The sequence below is a fragment of the Piliocolobus tephrosceles genome, chromosome 11 (assembly GCF_002776525.5).
Source record: "Piliocolobus tephrosceles isolate RC106 chromosome 11, ASM277652v3, whole genome shotgun sequence".
NCBI lineage: Eukaryota > Metazoa > Chordata > Mammalia > Primates > Cercopithecidae > Piliocolobus > Piliocolobus tephrosceles.
The window spans coordinates 44,383,670-44,404,474 of NC_045444.1; the positions used below are offsets into that span (position 1 = coordinate 44,383,670).

A 20,805-nucleotide genomic window follows, 5' to 3' on the forward strand; every position below is an offset into this window, starting at 1 on the left:
CTTTCTTGCCTCTCCTCACTAAGCAACATATAATTAGCACGCATATTCAGGCCCATTTGCTTTTAGTTGTGATTTGATTAACTGAACTAACAGGATGGGAACCATCTTTTTTTTTTTTTTTTTTTTGAGACGGAGTCTCATGTCTCGCTCTGTCACCCAGGCTGTAGTGCAGTGGCACGATCTTGGCTCACTGCAACCTCCCCCTCCCAGGTTCAAGCAATTTTCTGCCTTAGCCTCCCAGGTTCAAGCAATTCTCTGCCCAGCCTCAGCTGGGATTACAGGCTCCTGCCACCATGCCTGGCTAATTTTTGTATTTTTAGTAGAATTGGGGTTTCGCCACCTCGGCCAGGCTTGTTACTCCTGACCTCGAGATCTGCCCACCTCTGCCTCCCAAAGTGCTGGAATTACAGGCATGAGCCACCGTGCCCGGCCAGTCTTACCTTTTTATAATTACTTATTTTGTTAATGATTTGCCATTTTTTAAAAAGCAAATATATACTGACTGGCTTCAGATATGTTTGTGCTTTCTCTTATGTTTGGGATATATCCTTAATTGATATTTTTACAAGTGACAGACTCTACTTACTAATAATGCAAGTCACTTCTGAGCATCATAATATAGAAAATATTCATTCAGTCTTTTTAAGAAAATGAAATGTTTGGGTTTGAAGTATACCTTTTTGTCATGAGTCCCATGTGTAAACATTAGTTATTAGCAGTTTGAATCAAAATATTTAAAAAGATTTAATGTTCATGTACTACTAACTTTATGTTTTTTCTTTATACTAGAAAGAAGGTAAACAAGAATCTGGTATGTGAGTTCTTATAAAAACAACAGTTTTGGGGTTTGATTTTTTTTTTAAAGAAAGAAAAAACATAATGATAAATAGTATTTTATAATAATATTAGTTCACTGATAATATTACAAAACTTATGGCACAAAATTTCCAGTGTTTTTCTGTAAAAATTATATGTGAGTTAATAGACATTTCAAAACAGCTTTTAAACATCAACCTTTACCAAGTACGTAATGTAGGCATTCTGTTAGATGTTGGGATTCAAAGAGGTGTGAGATGGTGGGCCTTGCACCCAGAGAGAAGCTGATTGTCCACTAAATGAGACTGGCAGGTCCGCAGGGTAGGAAGAGAGCAGCATGAACCACTGCTTGTATAAAGCTCTTAAAGTGAAAATGATATAATAATAGGTCATTCTTTGTTTGATCACCATCATAAAATAGCTTATTGGAGGATGAATCTCAGTGTATCAAATCATTTAATTTTTTGTTATTTTTCTTAGAAAACCTACTTTCATCTTGCTGCCAAGAGAAAGTGTTTTGTTTGTTTGTTTGTTTTTGAGACGGAGTCGCGCTCTGTCCCCCAGGCTGGAGTGCAGTGATGGATCTCGGCTCACTGCAAGCTCCGCCTCCCAGGTTCACGCCATTCTCCTGCCTCAGCTTCCCGAGTAGCTGGGACTACAGGTGCCCGCCACCACGCCTGGCTAATTTTTTTTTTTTTTTTTGGTATTTTTAATAGAGATGGGTTTTCACCATGTTAGCCAAGATTGTCTCGATCTCCTGACCTTGTGATCCACCCTCCTCAGCCTCCCAAAGTGCTGGGATTATAGGCATGAGCCACCGTGCCCGGCCGAGAAAAGTTGTATTTAAAATATATATATGGAGTCCTTTTCACATGTGTCATTTCTCTTTGGTAAAACTTACTAGTTTTACTGTTTAGACTTAACACTTGGTCCTATTGGTTAGGATTTTTTTAGTATATATCTACATATGTATGTATGTATGTATGTATTTTGAGACAGGGCCTCACCTGGTCACCCAGGCTGGAGTGCGGTGGTGTGATCATGGCTCACTGCAACCTCGACGTTCTGGGTTCAAGCAGTCTTCCAGCCTCAGCCTCCTGAGTAGCTGGGATCACAGACATACACCACCATACCCAACTAATTTTTTTTAAAGTTATTTTTTGTAGAGATGGGGTCTCACTCTGTTGCCCAGACTTGTCTCAAATTCCTGGGCTCAAGCCATTCTCCCACCTCTGCCTCCCAAAGTGCTGGGATTATAGGGGTTAGGATTTTAATTAGGGTTTATGTTTTTAACCTCACTGTGATTGTCTCAGTTCTTAATGATGTAATTTTTGTGCCTCAGGCTTACGGAGTTCCTATGCTAGTCAGCACAGTCAGCTTGGGCAAGACCTTCGTTCTGCCGTGTCTCCCGACTTGCACATTACTCCTATATATGAGGGGAGGACCTATTACAGCCCAGTGTACCGCAGCCCAAACCATGGAACTGTGGAGCTCCAAGGATCACAGACGGCGTTGTATCGTACAGGTTCAGGTGGGCATCAGCTCTGTTTACTGGTTTCCTGATTTCACAGGCCCCACAGTAGAAGCGTTTTATTGAGATTGGGTTCCCTGTTAGAAGGAAATCATGATGTCCATTTGGTTGTCAGATAATCAGCTGTGACAGCAGATCAATAAGCAATAAAACAGGTTCATTTAGTACCTATTTGTAGGTGATATATTTTTACCTTAGTACAATATAATCAATGAACATAGTGATTATACTGTTAGTTCAGGAATAAGTTAGTAAAACTGTAAATCTGACTCCAGTTTGGGCGCATATTCAATATCAAAAGGAAAGCCTTGTTGGAATATTTCTTTGTAATTCCTTTGCCGAATAAGTTTTTGGAGAAAATCCATAACTCAGTTACTTGGCCATCTTTGATTTAGCAAGTGTGAAGCCCGAGTGTATTTGGCATTACTCCTTTTTTAATGTTGGATGTTCTCTGAATAGTTAAATGGAGAGTGTGAAATAGATACCTCTTGTGATGGACTCAAACTGGGGCAGGATTCAATAGCAACATTTATAAAAGCAGGGAGCTGGAGCATCACACCCTTGTACCACCAGTCCTCATGTTTGTGCCACACCATCAAGGCTGGTAGAGCAGAAGCTGTAGCCCATGGTGGTGTGAGCTGCCAGGTCATGCTGCACGGCTGCCTCATGGAGTCTCAAGACTACTCTTTATTTTAAGAGGTATCAGATTCATTAACATGCTTACAAATGAACCCTAGGTAGCAATAATAACCCCTCAAAGGTACAACTCTAGGAGAAATACCTATCTCAACACCAGAATGGGGAAGACTGTATTTGAATCGATTCTTTGCAGGAAACTGACAGTTTGATCCACTGAGGGATTTATCTTCTAATAAAATGTACCATTTCTAATAGATGTTAATAAAAAATTTTTGCTTTTCCTTATGTCTATAAATTGAGGAATTCCTTTAATAGGACTAAGAAATAGATATTATTTAAAATCTTTTTAATTGCAAGAAGATATGTATACAGTTACTGGAGGGATACCCATTGCAATAATTAGGAAAGTCATTTTAAATTCAGTATATAGTATCTTTATAATAGCGTCATACAATAATTTAGGGGAGTAGCTGTAGAATAATTTGATATATCAATCTTCTTTCCCTCTTGTGAAGTAGATTTTCCAGTGTTATTACAATCCACAGGTCTAGAAATAAAAGGTATGGTAGTCTCTCTATATCCAGGGGGAATACGTTCCAAGACCATCAGTGGATGCCTGAAATGGCAGATGGTACTGAACCCTGTGTGTACTATATATTTTCCTATATATTCATTCATATGATAAAGTTTAATTGATAAATCAGGCACAGTAAGAGATTAACAAGAATAACAAATAATGAAATAGAACAATTAAGTAAAATAAGGGTTGTTTAAACACAAGCCCTGCAGTACTGAGACAGTTGATATAATAGTCAAGATAGCTGCTAAGTGACTAACAGACCAGTAGCATCTATAGCATGGGTACACTGGACAAAGGGATTATTCACATCCCAGTGGGATCACAGCCGAATGGCACAGATTTCATCATGTTATTCAGAATGGCGTGCAATTTAAAACTTATGAATTACTTGTTTCTGGAATTTTCCATTTGATATTTTTGGACAACAATTGACCACAGGTAACTAAAACCATGGAAAGCAAAACCAAAAGGTAAGGATGGACTGCTGTAGAATAAAACAAGTAACCTGTATACATGAAGTGTTAAAATTTTGATAGTTTTAATTACTTACAAATTTGAAGAAATCTTGTTTTTACCACTAGAATGAAATTAATAAATTTTGGTATTTTGTCTGTCTCTAAGATTCTTGTGTTTCTCTCAGTTTTGTTACTGAACCTCAATGAACATATTATATAAGCAGACTTGTAATTTCACTTTTGTTCTTTCTTGCTAATAAAATTAACAAAATATTTAGGTACATTAAAAACTTAAGTACCCTTTTTAGCACTAATAAGGTAGAATTTTAAAATATAAAAGTGCAATTTATATAATTGCCAAAAACTATAATCCTTAAAATTAAAAATGTTTTACCTTTTATTAAAGTGTGATCTCATGGAGAACATACTAATCTTTTTCAAAATGTTGACTTTCTAGTAGGTATTGGAAATCTACAAAGGACATCCAGCCAACGAAGTACCCTTACATACCAAAGAAATAATTATGCTCTGAACACAACAGCTACCTACGCGGAGCCCTACAGGCCTATACAATACCGAGTGCAAGAGTGCAATTATAACAGGCTTCAGCACGTAGTGTCGGCTGATGATGGCACCACAAGATCCCCATCAATAGACAGCATTCAGAAGGACCCCAGGCGAGTACCAGTTAGGAGTCTCTAGAAGGCTACAGTATTGCAGGAGTTAGCCAGTTCCTCACTTTTGACTTTTTTTAAGTTGCTAAGTCTATTATACTATCATTAATTCCATATCTATTAATACTTCCAGTTGTATTCCAGCTATATAGGTCATTGAGGTTAATTTCATTTTAAAGATAGATTCCTTCCTTCCATCCTTTAATAATAAGTTAGAGAATGCACAGATCCATGGGAATATCTGCAGCATTCATGACTGAAGTATTTCATCAAGACAACTACCTGGAATAGCCTCTTAGAATTAAACAAGGCTTTGAAGGATCAGTTTTCCCTTTGCCCTTATCCTGACCGACTTCTTGGATAACAGCTTCAAGAAATGGATTTGATTATTACAAACTAGAGAAAGACCAGTGTTATATATGTTTTGAATCATAGTAGTCAACAATATATAACGCTTTTATTAACCAGGTTCTTTGAAAAATCTTTCTGACATTTAGGAGAAGGTAGTCTTTATAAGAAATTCTATCTAATAAGCAAAAAGTATTTGGCACATCATAGACGTTTCCTCCTCCTGATTTTGTTTGGCCCTGTAGACAGCATTTTTTATTAAGATAATGTGAGTCATTTAATACTTGATTGATTTTGAAAAACTGACCTTGTCCTTAAAGCCATTTAAAATATTCAGGAAATAAAGATATTTTGAAACTAAAGGAATTTTCATTTCTGAAAGAATGAAATTGTGCTAAATTTTAAGCAGCTTTAGTGTTATTTTAAGGCGTGTATGCAAGATTTCATTCACTGTTCGCCCACAAATAGTTGCTTCACTGGAAAATTGTTATAATTATCAATTCATTTTTAGCAACCTACCAACTTATTTTAATGAATGTGAATTAAAATGATGAGTGAGGTTTTGGTCATTAAAACAAAATGACTAAAGATACTTTAAAGTTGAGTGGGAAATCCACTGCTTCACTAAAACCACTGCCCTTATTCACTTTTATTCCTGAAATTCTTTAAGCTTTATAAATGCATTTGGTTCTGCTATTCCTGGTTTGCCACCTTTTTGTCATTTTTAAGGAGTTTCAAAAATAACTTGTCTAATAACACCTACAGCTTGTCAGAAATACCCTTACTGATTTTGTTTTTCCAAATCCTCAAAATGACAAAGGCCTCAGACACCCAAATAGATGCAGAAATTCCCAAAAGGGTTTTGAATTGTAGGTAATTTAGACCATCCCTTGACTGGACCTGAAGAGAAAATAATAGCTGCCTAGAAAGGCAGTGAAGTGTGATGAGAGCTTTGAGTTTAATATGTGTCCCTGAAGACTTCAGTTTTGACCTCTAATATGAGTTGATTCGCTATAAACAAGGACTTCATGTATGATAATATACCTCAGCTATTCATAGTGTGATAATTTCATAGTCTAATGCATAAAACTGTTATGGCTAGCTTTGATTATGTGAAACTTTACCGATAATGCATTTTGTAAGGTGAATAAGTGATTGGTAGGTGCATTTATTCTAGCTGAAACTGGAATTCTGATGATTTTGAAGTTTGAATATTTAAACCAAAATTAAAAGCTCATGACAGCTGTTAATTTTTAGTTTTGAAAATAGCAATTGGAAGTAATATTTTTATTCACTTGTAAGCCTTTATTGTTAATGCCACATTACAGTTACCCTGAAAAATTCTCTGTAAGACTGAGAAAGTTATTGATCTTTACTGTATAAAAGGAAATCCATGAGTTTTTTTATAGTCGTCTACTTGGGAACCAAATTTATTAATAACACCAATGATGCTTCTGAAAGGAGTAACATGAAAGATTTCCTGTGTATTCACGTTTCCATCTCAGCTCATTTCCCTTTGGCCTAAAGAACTTCCTTTAACCTTTCTTGTCTTGCATTTCTGCTTGTAACAAATTCTCTCAGCTTCAGTTTATCTGAAAATATTTCACTTGTTTTTTCTAAAGGATTTTTTTTGCTAGATATACAATTCAGGATTTACAGGTGTGGATTTTTTTCTTTCAGTACTTTAAAAGATGTCATTCATTGTCTTCAGACCTCCGTTGTTTCTGTTGATAAGGCAGACATCATGTGTATTCTTCTCATTGTGTAATGTATCTTTTCTTTGGCTGCTTTTCAGATTTTTCTCTAGCTTTCAGCTGTTTTATTCTGATGAACCTAAATATAATTTTCTTTGCATTTAACCTGCTTGGGGTTCCCTGAGATTCTTGGAATGTAGGTTGATGTTTTTGTCAAAATTGGGAAATTTTCAACGATTAATCCTTTAAGCTTCTTTTCTGCCCAAACTCTCTTCTCTCCTTCTAGGACTCCAATTAAACACATAGGATCACTTTATTATTTCACACATTACTGAATCTGTCTTCATTTTTTCAGTCTTTTTTCCCTGTATTCTTATAATCAAAATTTTTTATTGATGCCTTCAAATTTAGTTTTCTTTGTCCTATACACTACAATCTATTGTGAAGCCCTTGCAAATTTGTTTTTATTTCTAATCCTTGAATTTGGTTCCTTTTGTATAGTCCATGTTCCTGTGAGATTCTCCATCTCTTCACTCCATATATACATCTTTTTCTTTAAGTCTTTGAACACATTTAACATAACCATTTAAAATTTTTCCTCTGATAATTTCAACATCTGGGGTGTCTCTGGGTCTGTTTCTATTGGTTTCCTTTTTTACATATTTGTAAGTCATATGTTTCTGATTCTTCTCTTGTTTAGTCATTTTAAATTATATACCGACTGTTCTGGATGATACATTATAGGGAATCTGGATTAGGCTGTCTTCTGTTAGGATGCTGAGTCTTATTGTGGCAGAGAACTAAATTACTGGTAGATCCTTTCAATCCCATCAAAATTGGTTTTGTTCATTGTTAGGTCTATTTCATATTTCTTTTAAACCTTAGAACATGGTCCTTACTCCTAAAACTTGGCCTTTGTGGAGTCTTGACTAAATTCCCAAGGTTTTCAGTGATGTCTGTGCTCTGACTAGGCTGGGAGTCCACATCAACTGGTACCTGTTCAGCATTGAGTCATGCAGCAGCCACTCTCCACCAGACCTGTGTATGTGCCCTACAGCTCAGGGTACAACTGAGGACTTGCAGATAGTCCACACACAAACCCAGAGAATCACCTCTGCTTAGCTCCCTTGTCTTCAGTACTCTGCCTTGCACATTATAACCACTTTAGCACCTGCAAATTCCACTCACTCCCTGCCTCAGCTCACTAAATCCCTCACATACTACTTGTCCTCAGCTTCCTTTGTCATGGTCCAGAAAGTACCCCCCGGCAGAAAGCCAGGTAAACATGGGACTCATTGATGTTTCCCTCCTCTCACGGATTATATTCTTGTGTTGCCTGTTGTCGAGGGTCTAAAAACAGTTTTCTCCTACATTTAGCTAAATTCACTTTTATCATTGTTTATAGTGGGAGGGCAAAATCCAGTACGAGTTACTCTATCATGGCTAGAAACAGAAGTCTGAGCTTAGGTTTTACTGAAGCAAATCCTGGCAGCCAGCCCACAAATTGATAGCAGTTTTTCCAGGGTAAATTTCTACTGAATTTACATCAAGGTTGGAGATGAAGCCAAGCAAGCCTAATTGCCCAGCTCTGGCAGGAGCTCACCCTCGGGGCTGTCTGGCCCCAGGGATGTCAGGAAATCTTGACCCTCAGTGTCCCATTTAAAGAGGACAAAAACGTGTATTTGTAATGATTGTGAGTCATCAAAGAAAGAGTAAATCATACTTCTTGCACTCTGTTAAGTACAACAGAGATTTACATAGTAGGCTTTAGACAGATTTTCATGAGAAATGATTGATATAGTTTCAATATATAAAAGGAAAATTATTTGTTACTAGGAATTCATCTGTTTGGAATAGCTCATTTTTTAGGGACGATGAATATTAGTAAAACATCTGTATCCGAAGTAAAAATATGTAAAATATTTTAGTATTCAACATCACATTTAATCATTACAACCAACCAGTGAAGATTGAAATATTAGTTTCATTGATCTTGTTTTACAGTTGAGGAAACTGAAGCTCCAAATAATTAATTGGTTTTCAAAATCACACAGAAATTGAAGGACCCAAGACTGAAACCCAGGCAATCTAACTCCATATTCTGTGCTTTTTATGCTGTTATCTTGCCTTCCTTGGCATTGGCTATATTCTTAATGTCTGTTAATGACGTCATCATCCAACCTGTTCCCCAAGCCGGAAACTCCATCTCACACCTGACTTCAGTTTTTAGATCATCTGGCTGCTATATAAAGAATGGATTGGGGGTGCAGATGGGGTGGGGGGATAATATTAGAAGCAGAGAGAACATGTAGGAAACTGTTAGACTCCTCTGGGCAAAATGGAGAAAATGAATGGATTTGGTATATGTTAAATGTTTTGTAGATAGTCAACAGAACTTGCTGATGGATTCCATGAGGGAAGGTGAAGAAAAGAGAGAAATCAAAGAGAAGTCTATTTCGTTTCAAGCAGCTGTGTAGATTTCTGTGTGGATAGTGGATACTCTGCATGACACCCATCTTTTTGTATTCTAGGACATTCTTTCCTTGGCCACCAGAGTTATCATCTGTATAAATGTGACCATGTCATATCCTCTCACTCTCCTGCTTCACAACGTTCATTCCTTATGTGTAGGCACACATATAGACCACCTGGGTTTCACTAACCTCCACCACTAATTACTAATCCTGAGTTCCTTATCTGTGTCTAATGTTATTTTAATAGTGCTTACCTCATGAGGAACAGTAAAGGTAAACGAGATAATGAATGTAAAGTTCTTGGCGCAAAGCCTGATAAAGGTAAACTCAATAAAGGATAACTCCTCCTGTTGTTGGTATTAAGATGGAACTTTTTAGTTTGGCATTAGAAGACCCTGTAAATGGAATCGTATCGTATCCAGTATTTGTATCTCCAGCACCGTAGCACAGTAAGGATTCACTGAGTGTGGTGTGTGTGTGTGGATGCATGTGTGCACACAGGTGTGGGATGACAAGCCCCTTTGCAATGGTCTAACAAGTTAATACATGGAGCCTTCCCAGACCAAGAGAGACTCTAAGGCTTCAAAAACCAGGCAAGAGAAGTATCACTCGGTCATTAATTTTAAAGATAATTTTAAAAGTTTACTCAGTATGAATTCTTTTTTTAATAAACAACTAACTTTATCCTGTAATCAAAGTCTGTATATTTGTTGTTCTGTAAGCCATTTTCTAACAATCTGCTCTTCACATAATGAAAGAGCAAACTTACATTTAACAAGAATTCCAAACACTATGCCAATATCTTATTGGCGTAATGTCATCTGGACGTTAGAAAATCCTGAAAATGGATGTTAGCTGAAAAAAAGCAAAGTATAAAAGTACATATACATAGCATGATTATATATTCATTGTCCAAACAAATGGTATAGCGTAGTGCTGGAGGACACAAACTCTGAAGGCAGAGTACCACTCCACTGTTTACAGCCATGTGGCCAGTCACATGGCCTTTCTGCCTCAACGTCCGCATCTTTAAGGTTGCGGTAAGGATAAATTAATAAATATATATAAAATGCCTGGAATAGTGCCTGACACAGGATAGGGGTTTATGAAATATTAACTGCTATTTAATAATAACCCAGTTTTATGGAAAAAATCCCAAACCCACAGATGTGTGCACATTTGCACACATATATAGAAAAATAGGAAATGTCAGCAGTAATACTGAATATAGGATGACTGGTCAAATACTTTTTCTTTTTTATAGTTTTCTGTGTTTCTGTGTTATACTCAAGAGCAACCATAAACATTGTTTCTTAAAAATCCGCAGGCACACAATGTTTGTGATTTCTAGGCTGACGCCAGCTCTGTCTGTTACCACCAGCCCTTCCTCTCCCTTCAGGCATGACATCTCACTTCGCTAAAGTGCACGTGTTTACCTGTGCCTTGCACCTGCAGATTTCTTACATAGGTAGAAAGACATAAAATTAAAACCAGGAGGAGGAGCACCAGAGTGGAAAAGTTACTTACATTAAGAATTTTCTTTGTTCTCCTGAATCTCTTTCTGTGCATCTGTGCGTCATGATTTCTTTAAGATCGTAAGCATCTGGGCCTCTGCATATGTTCATCAGGGAGAAAAATTATTTAGGTATGTATTTTTTAGGATTTTTGTAACTTCCCATTTTTATCTCAGCAGAGCTTTTTTCCCTTATAACAAGTGTTTTTGTTCAGTGTATTTTTACAACATGGGCCTTCCTTTCTGAAGCCATGTTTTTCTCATGTAGGGAGTTTGCCTGGCGTGATCCTGAGTTGCCTGAGGTCATTCACATGCTTCAGCACCAGTTCCCATCTGTTCAAGCAAATGCAGCGGCCTACCTGCAGCACCTGTGCTTTGGCGACAACAAAGTGAAGATGGAGGTACAGGACACGGTGCCTGGGATGACTGGGGAAAACAGTGCCTTTGCATTTAACAGCCACGTGCTTCTGTATTTAAGAAATTACCCAATGTAATTCAAGAGTCTTTTTAAAGGGATATTTTGACACCAGATACTCTTTCACTTAACTATGCATTTCAGCATCTCTCAGGAAAAACTAGGATAAATATATTTCTTGGAGTGCTTTCAGCATTTTCAAATCATATGTCTACTTCATTAGCTTATTTATAAGATCATGAAGCAAAAATCAATTTAACTTGCATTTAAACAATATTTTTTAGGCCGGGCACAGTGACTCATACCTGTAATGCCAGCATTTTGGGAGACAGAGGCTGGCAGATCACCTGAGGTCAGGAATTCGAGACCAGCCTGGCCAACATGGCGAAACCCCATCTCTACTAAAAACACAAAAATTAGCTGGACATAGTGGCGCATGGCCTGTAATCCCAGCTGCTCAGAAAGCTGAGGCAGGAGAATCACTTGAACCTGGGAGACAGAGGTTGTGGTGAGCCGAAATCGAGCCACCGCACTCCAGCCTGGGAGCGAGACTCTGTATAAAAAAAAAAAAAAAAAAAATTACTAGGTAAAAATTATAGTATTCATTGAACTAGTGAGCTCATGTGTTTTATGGAATTCTAGTCAGGTTGGTGCCAACTATAAATAAGTTATAGAGGATTATAACCATCACTAATGCTAAACATATGTGAATATTTTATTTCAGGGTTTTTTTTTGGTATTTATAGAAACATAGCAAGTTATTGGTAATTGGCTATAATTCTATATAACATACAGATTCTTTCTTTAATGTTTCAAACCTTCTTCTGACCCACAGTGTTATATAAAACTGAAGTGTTTTTCATCATTTTAATATGCAAAACAGCATACAGCTCCAGACCTAAAAGTGAATGTAGTAAATAAAGCCCAGAAATACTCAAGTAATGTACTAATGCATTGACAAATGGAAGAAAATTTAAGGAGAGTAGCCTAGAGAACTCATTCTAGAAACTAAATAACTTAAGTCAAAAATTATTTCCTATGTTGTCTCAAGCCCTGCATATAGCTTTGCTATGTTTGTATATTTGCACATTGCCCTGCTGGAGTGAAAGCACAATTCTTGTTGTGTGCTCTGAGGGTTGGAGGAGGACTGTGCCGCCTGCCAATGAATATTAAACCACCTGGATCTCCTATCTCTTTTTTAAGCCGTGAACCCAGGAAAAGTATCAGCTAAGAGAGGGTCCTTAGATTTTTTTTTTTTTTTTTTTTTTTTGAGACAAAGTCTTGCTCTGTTGCCCAGACTGGAGTGCAGTGGCACAATCTTGGCTCACTGCAACCTCCACCTCCCAGATTCAAGTGATTCTTGTGCCTCAGCCTTCCAAGTAGCTGGGATTACAGGCGTGTGCCTCGACACTCAGCTAAGTATTTTGTATTTTTAGTAGAGACAGGGTTTCATCATGTTGGCCAGGCTGGTCTTGAACTCCTGACCTCAAGTGATCCGCCCACCTTGGCCTCCCAATGTGCTGGGATTACAGGCATGAGCCACTGCGCCTGGCCTCTCCTTAGAATTTATAAAAGTTGTCTTATTTGGAATAAAAAGTAACCTTTGAAATGGTCTGGAGATATCCACATCCTGTGATCTCTCCATAACAGACTTCTGTTTGATCACTGATTAATTGCATGTTACTTAGGCCTGATACCTAGTATTTTTCATTCTAGGTTTGTAGGTTAGGGGGAATCAAGCATCTGGTTGACCTTTTGGACCACAGAGTTTTGGAAGTTCAGAAGAATGCTTGTGGTGCCCTTCGAAACCTCGTTTTTGGCAAGTCTACAGATGAAAATAAAATAGCAATGAAGAATGTTGGTGGGATACCTGCCTTGTTGCGACTGTTGAGAAAATCTATTGATGCAGAAGTAAGGGAGCTTGTTACAGGTAGGTATAGAATGTGATCTTGTCCTAGAGGAAATGTTGAAAACAGACTGGACTGTGCCCTTGTATAGTGGCACTGTGGAGGAGTTGGAGGTTCCAGGTAGTAGATAATAAGATATATATAGTGCTCACAACTGTGACGGCTGAGTATTAGTCTGAGGAGTCAGAAACCGTTTACAGTGTGGTCATCTCTATTAGTATCAGTTACTGTACTTAATAATTTGTAAATATCAGCTAACAGATGTCTTTTTCATGGAGGACTAAATACCACATTTTTTACTATGTATTTCATAGTAAATCTAGTTGTTTTAAATAGACAGACTCTCCTTTATTATGAGAATAAAATATACTTAATGGATTGGCTGTCTTTCATGTTAGCTCAGCTGGTGTCTGAGTGCCTGTTTGTATTCCCATGTACTGTACTAGGCCCCAGGGATAGAAAGAGGAATAAAACCCAGTGCCTGCGCTTAAGTCACCCTCAGACTGGTGAGGAACACAGGTGGTTTTGTGAGTGTCAGGGAAATGTGGCAAGTCTCACTCAACAGAGGTTGCACTGGGCACAGAGGATGGGTAGCGAAGTTCCCTGGGTGACATGAAACTAAAGTTGGCCTAAAGGATTAGGAAGCACTGGCTGGAGATGCAGAGGTCTTTCCAGTTACAAGCGCAGAAACAGCATGGGATATAGTTCTGGAGCTACCAACAAGAGGGGGCTGCCGTATTAAAACTTAGTGAAGGGCCAAGTGTGGTAGCTCACACCTGTAATCCCAACACTTTGGGAGACCGAGGCAAGAAGATCACTTGAGGCCAGGAGTCCAAGACCAACCTGGGCAACACAGGGAGATCCCACCTCTACAAAAAATAAAAATAAGTAGCTGGATGTGGTGGCACGTGCTTGTGGTCCCTGGTACTTGGGAGTCTGAAGTAGGAGGATCACTTAAGCCCAGGAGGTTGAGGCTGCAGTGAGCCATGATCACACCACTGCACTCCAGCCTGGATGACAAGTGAGGCCCTGTTTCCAAAAAAAAATTAAAGAAAACAAGGCCAGAGAGAGATACAGTCTTCATTTAGGGAACTTTTTTTTTTTTTTTTTTTTTTTGAGACGGAGTCTTGCTCTGTCACCCAGGCTGGAATACAATGGTGTGATCTCAGCTCACTGCACCCTCTGCCTCCCAGGTTCAAGCAATTCTCTTGCCTCAGCCTCCTGAGTAACCAGGATTACACGCATGCACTACCACACTCAGCTAATTTTTGTATTTTTAGTAGAGATGGAGTCTCACCATGTTGGCCAGACTGGTCTCCAACTCCTAACCTCAGGTGATCCGCCCGCCTCAGCCTCCCAAAGTGCTGAGATAACAGGCGTGAGCCACTGCACCCAGCCGTTTAGGGAATTTTTATAAGGAACTTAGTTGTGTCCCACATGCAGTGGGGACACTGGGGTATGGCATGGCCAGTTTAGGCTTTTAAATGCCTTCCAGCAGGCAGCAGGGTAGAGGATTGATATGAAGAGGGAGAGTCTGGGAGACCTGTGAACAGACCAACAGTCCAACGATAACAGCTTGAACTATTTCACTGATGAAAAGAAAGAGTAGGATGGAGCAGTCAGAAGTATTTCATGGTCTGGGCATGATGGTCAGATGTGAGGAGTGAGAGAGAGGGAGGAGTAAGTAACGCCTGGATGTTGCAGTGTTAGTGGCTGGATTCAAGGATACTTGAGATTGAGCTGGAAGAATGGTTCTGCAGGAGGACACATTGATGACAGCATTGTTTGTAATAGATAATTCAGGGAAAATACTAAGAATTCATTGGCAAAAGGATGGTTACATCAATAGCAGTACTCTCACACAACAAAACCACATACAGCAGTTAAAATAAGCACATTAGACTATACATAACAACATAGATACATACAGCTTTAGAAATACTTGCAGAATGATAACTACAGAGCAATACAAATTTGAATAAAGTTTTTAAATATGTAGATTGATATAGATATATGCACATGCAATAAAATTAAAATTTCTAATTGGAATAATAAAAATAGATTCAGGATAGAGGTTACCTCTGTGAAGAGGAAGGAGGAAAGTGGGACTGCGAGTTGTATTCCAGCTCTATTTCTTTAGAGAACTCTGAAATACATAGGACAAAATGTTAATATTTGATAAAGCTAGCATACCTGGGTGTTTGTTTTATATTTTCCTTGCCTTTTTTCATGCTTGAGATATTTAATTTAAAATTTTAAAACAACGTTTCTTCACAATTAATTTCGTTCTCCCCCAGGTTTCCAGTATGAAATCAGAGTTGTAGTTTCTGTAACCCTTGGGAATGAATAAACCATCCTGCATCCAATATTTAAGGGGAATCAACTTTCTCATAAGATATTAATGTTCAAAATACAACATTAATATTCCCTTGTACTCAAAATACCAAACGTAGAATATACTTTACAAATTCTCATAAGTCTGGAATGGGCTATCTGCCTTAATGTATTTTGAATATTAATTCTTCAGTGCTTCTAAATTAATACCCCCACTTTCTAAAATGCTTTTGGGGCATCTCACCAAAAAACAAATTATTTTTGCTAACATGTACATGTAGCTATAAAATGAAAATTAGAGCAAGCTAAACAGAATATTTAAAAAATTGAAATGTAGCTATGTTCATCCTAGAAGTCAACACAGTCACCGTGATTATGCCCACAAATTTACCCTGAGCCGCCTGTTAGGGAGGCATAGAGGAGACAGAATCATCTGTAGTACATGAGTGCTTTCCTGCTTTGTCTGATGTCTCTCTTTCCATCACTTTGAACTTCCTGTGTCATGTCCAGTTGTCTTCCCATAGTAACACCATGCAGCCAGGAGGGCTGCAGACAACTGTGTGCGCTGCTCCCTGAGACAGCAGTGGCGATCCAGGGACAAATGACATGGAAAACATAGCTTCTCCTCAGATTTAACTAGCCAGATTCATCATGACTTGATCCTTACATCCTTAATGTGAAGCTTTTTCCTGCTCTTCTGTCCTCTTATAAAGGGGGAATGAGTCTTTTCTGAATTTCTGTTTGAGGTTTTTCCTTGGGAGAGACTATTACAGTGCCTTTCCTGAGCTGAGCTCAAGGAATTTGTAAGGTTTAGTGTTAAACAGGAAGAAAAGTACATGATTGTGTGCTCTTTTTTTCTTTACATTTAAAAATAAGTCAAATTTACTTTAAGTAGAGCCCAACTTTACTACCAAGGACTTTTATGTACTAGGTTACCTGGAGCACACTCTGGAATTGAGTGCTAATTTAGATGCTTTCCTCCTTATTTTATTGAGAACATGAGATCTTTTAAGACATGAACCTTGGCCTTGAAAAGAGGATATAAGTGTTTTCTAATTCAAAAAGAACTATTTTCCTAATAGATCATATCACTTCTAATGTAAAACTAAGAAGTACCTCTGATATTTCTCTTGAAAATATCTGCCAGTAGCTTTTAGGCTATAAGAAACAATTTTTTTGCCATACTTGTAGATTAGGAGACATTAAGAATTGCTTTGTAACTATATACTTTTACCACTAATCATTTATTTTGACATGTGGTCTGATTATCAAATGTTTTCTTCAAAACATTGAAATGAGAGTGGTCAGTGGGCAAACACTTCACACAGTTGCCATAAGTAAAGTAGGTTGGACCAGAAGACTTCAGAAATGAGTTTCCAGTTCAAAAAGCCAAATGGCAGCTGTGTTTGATTTATACCTAAACATTGTCTAACTAATATGAAACAAGTCACAATATAAATCTAGCATCGTTGCTTTTTTTGTGTGTGTACATGTATTTATAGTCTAAGCTTTATAGAGACAGCAAAATTGCTCACATTTTCCAGTCCTACAATTTAGTGGTACTAACCTTAACTGATGTTCAGTAATATTTTAAGGGTGATTGATCCTTGATACGTTTTAAAGCATGGAAACATCAAGAGATCCTTGAACTCTTCTTTCTTCTCTCATTAAGTCTTCCTCACATCAAATGCTCAAGCCGTCTTTAATACAGAATCACAGGGTTGGGGGAGACCTCAGAACTCATTTTGTTCAGTAATCCATCCAGTGCTTGAATCTCCTGTACAGATTCCATACAAAGTAGTCGCAGTCACGCGCATGAACCCGCAGGACAGGAAGCTCATTAGCTGGTGGGGTTAAGGCTGGACAACAAGGTTGTCCAGAAAGCAGCAAGAAGACATCTTATATAACTTGAAAAGGCAAAAAATACAAACGCTCAGGAGGTCATTTTTGCATAGGAATGGCCCTACAAAAAGACCAGTTCCACCCTAGATCCAGCCACCAGCACTCCTAACCAAGGAAGTAAGCCCCCAATCTGAACTGTCACTAAAGCACATCTGCTCCAAACTCAGGCTGCAAGGTGCTGTGTGACCATGTCACCCAGCATTCCCCATCAGGTGCCCATCTCCTATAAAGTCCCCTTTGAAAACAGAACATTAGCCTTAGATTTTAGTGTTCTGCTAGTATCATTCACAAATACCATGGCCAGCCTTGCACGGTGCTTGGCCTTTGTGGGTAGGGTCTATGCGTTCCTAAGTGAAAATTATAGTCAACTTAGGATCATGAAATGTTAAAATACAGTGAACCATTGTGTTCCAAATATTATATAATTTGAAGAAACTGCTATCCCCTTGAAACTAGAAATTTTTTATTTTTAGTATTAAGTAATTCAACCCAGTTATTAATCCAGTCTTTTTTTTCTAGTTCCCTTTGTTTCAGTTTGGCAGTTTTTACTGTACTTAAGTGGAGAAATTTTAGCTGTTTTTTATAAAGATGCCTTGCCTTTGCTTTAAACACAATAACTGCCCAGGGCCTATATTTTTGGCCACATCTTTATTTTTAGAGGGGAAAAAGGACTTTTCTTCAAATGTATTTTCTCAAGACAGTATGACTGTCGTTGTTAATTAAAATGGTTCTCTAATATGTAACATGATTCTTGTGTTTTCTTCATTGCGTTGAACATTTTCTAGGTTGAAACCTAATGAGCTTTTCATTAAGTGCTGATATATGTGAGTGTTTAGGGTAATTTTTCTTTTATTCCAAAGGTATTTTTTGCTGCTGTTGTACTTAAACTTGAAAGCTGGATGAAGTATGGTTGTTCCCCAGTTTGGTTATAAAATGAATGTCTACTGGGCCACAAAGTATGGAGGGAAGATGGGAACATCTTGTCACTAAGAAAGATATGTTGAACTCATTTGTTCAAGATAATTAAATAGTGTTTCTAAGCTAGGAAATAGGAGTTTCAAGTTATTGCGCATCCTGAAAACATCATTTTTTTGAAACTATAGACATTGAAGATATTGCACAGAATCTGGAGGCCTGCTTTTTAATGTGCATACCAGATGTCCCAAACCGTCACACTTCTATTACCCTCTTAAATATCAGAAAGTAGCGTTTGTTCTTCAGTAATAATAGACTTTGTTCATATGACTGCTACATGTACATTTCTTCCAGTTTAGCTAGTGATTATTCATCCATATAGCAAAGTAAAATATTTCCACTGTTTATTGTGAAATGTTTGGATGCTAGCAATGGATTCCAGACACTGCAGAATATGAAATGAAGCGTATTGTTCTCCTGATTATTAGCTCCATATTTCTAATTTGATGATAAATTAATAAGAAAATAATAGTTGTAACTAAGGAAGGGTAGATGGGCCAGGCTAAGGTTTAACAAAGGGCAGAATAGTCTGGCAAGAATTAGTCTTATGTGCTATAAAAAGCAGGAGCTTAGTGGACATGCCTTTTGGACAGTTACTTGCCATTACAGGATGAAAACAGTTTACGAAGCATGTCCCCTTAGCCTAGTTAATAAATGCCTTCACAACAGGTCATTTATTCTCTGATCCAGAGAGGAGTCAGTCTGTTACTTTCTATCCTACTGTAATGGACCACTAGGGCTGTTAGAAGCTGTATGGGTCATTTTTAGAAATCTAGCAACATCTCCTCCCAATTCCCAGCCCAAATCAGTAAGGATCCATATCACTTGGTCCACTTTATAAAACATAGCTGGGCGTGGTGGCACACACCTGTAATCCCTGCACTTTGGGAGGCTGAGGAAGGCAAATCACTTGAGGTCAGGAGTTTGAGACCAGCCAGGTCAACATGGCGAAACCCAATCTCTACTAAAAATACAAAAATTAGCCAGGTGTGGTGGCACACGCCTGTAATCCAGCTACTAGAGAGTCTGAGGCAGAGGCAGGAGAATTGCTTGAACCTGAAAGGCAGAGGTTCCAGTGAGTCGACATCGCGCCACTGCCCTCCAGCCTGGGCAACAGAGACTCTCTCTCAAAAAAATAAATAAAACAATAACAACAGAAACAGATTCCCTTATTTACTGAACATTTCAAACCCTGAAAATGTGTAATGAGAAATGACAAATTTTTAAAAGTTTAATTGCTAAGAAGACAAAAAACGTCTATTATAAATAGACCAATTCTCAATTGGTAGAGAACTTTGAACTGGAAAGAACCCTAAAGAAATCTATCTTCCCGTTATTACAGATTAGAAATTGAAGTTCAGGAAGGCTGAGCAGGCAAGTCTCCAGGCTGAGTTCCTGATGTCCAGGCTGGAGGTGTTTCTTCCCTGACCCTTCCCCTGCCTCCCTGGCCACTGAAAAAGGCTGAACAGGAGCTAAATCTGGAGGGTACAAATGTTATTTCCTTTGTTCTTTAAGATTACCACCAAAAAGGGAGAAGAAAAAAGCCCCACAGTAAACTTTACTCTCTGCATTTTATCCGGGACCATAGAGAAATATCCCTGAATTTCGTCACTAGCACTATAATATCAAACTAGGGATCAAGTAAAGCTTCAGTTTGCTTAGGAAACCTATGAAATGTGATTTTTAGGTCTTGTAATTCAAGATTTATAGTTTTGAGTATGAAAAGATTCAACTCTGTAAGTGGAATATGACCCTATATTTTGAGTGGAGGCTTCCGAGTGCCAGGCACAAGGAGGCAGTCAAGTAGGGAGTCTCAGAAGGTTACTAATAAGACTTGGGTATTCAGACATCAGTCAGAGTGGAACTTCTCAGCACGAGAGAGACCCTGTTATGACATGCTCCCTCAGTTGACTAGATGGCCTATAAATGCAAGGAAGGTGGAAATTTGGAGATCCCAGACCAGGTCCTGCAAATGCTTTGCGGTTTCTGAGTGTGATGCTCTGTAGCTTACAGCTGGAGGCATCTTTGTCTCTAAGCTTCTGCCAGCACCAGACAACTGGGTGTTGAATAGTGCAGTTACAAATGAGCAAGTGTGTTCCTGGAACATGTAGGTCAGCTGTGGAATATATGACTTCAGTGACAGTTTCTTGGGCAGATCTCTGTGAGAGTGTAACTGTGACAGTGTAAATGACTTAATTCTGTGTCACACTGAAATAACCTGCAGAACAAGGGTGGCCAGGGCCACTGCTCCCACTGCCGTTTCTGACCCAGAGGGATTCTCTAATTTCCTTTCGTGTGGCCTGTTCCCTTTTATTAGCTCTGCTCCAACAGAAGGAACCACTCTTTGTGTCCCATATGGGCAATTCTCAGTCAGCATTTCTGAATTGTAAGCTTATTTATTTTCTGTAGAAATGCCTTTCCAGGGAACATAGAACTGTATAACTACATTATGTCATTAATCCACAAAGCATACCCATGAAGTGGTAAAATTAGAATAAAGAAGAATACGTTAAAATGCAAATATGATTCTGTAAATAGATCTCTAAAA

General features: G+C 38.3%; 1 protein-coding gene across 7 annotated transcripts in view; it reads left to right on the forward strand.

Moving 5' to 3' along the window:
• Positions 1-20,805, forward strand: part of PKP4 (plakophilin 4) — a 237,134-nt gene that overhangs the window by 185,351 nt on the left and 30,978 nt on the right. For 4 of the 7 annotated variants that reach the window (XM_023217400.3, XM_023217403.3, XM_026454019.2 and 1 more), the window contains exons 8-11: positions 2,159-2,347; positions 4,479-4,698; positions 10,993-11,125; positions 12,856-13,069. In XM_023217400.3, the coding sequence (XP_023073168.1) occupies positions 2,159-2,347; positions 4,479-4,698; positions 10,993-11,125; positions 12,856-13,069 (756 nt within the window). The remainder of the gene's footprint in view (positions 1-2,158; positions 2,348-4,478; positions 4,699-10,992; positions 11,126-12,855; positions 13,070-20,805) is intronic. The other 3 variants (XM_023217401.3, XM_031936428.1, XM_031936427.1) reach the window with 1 other exon arrangement.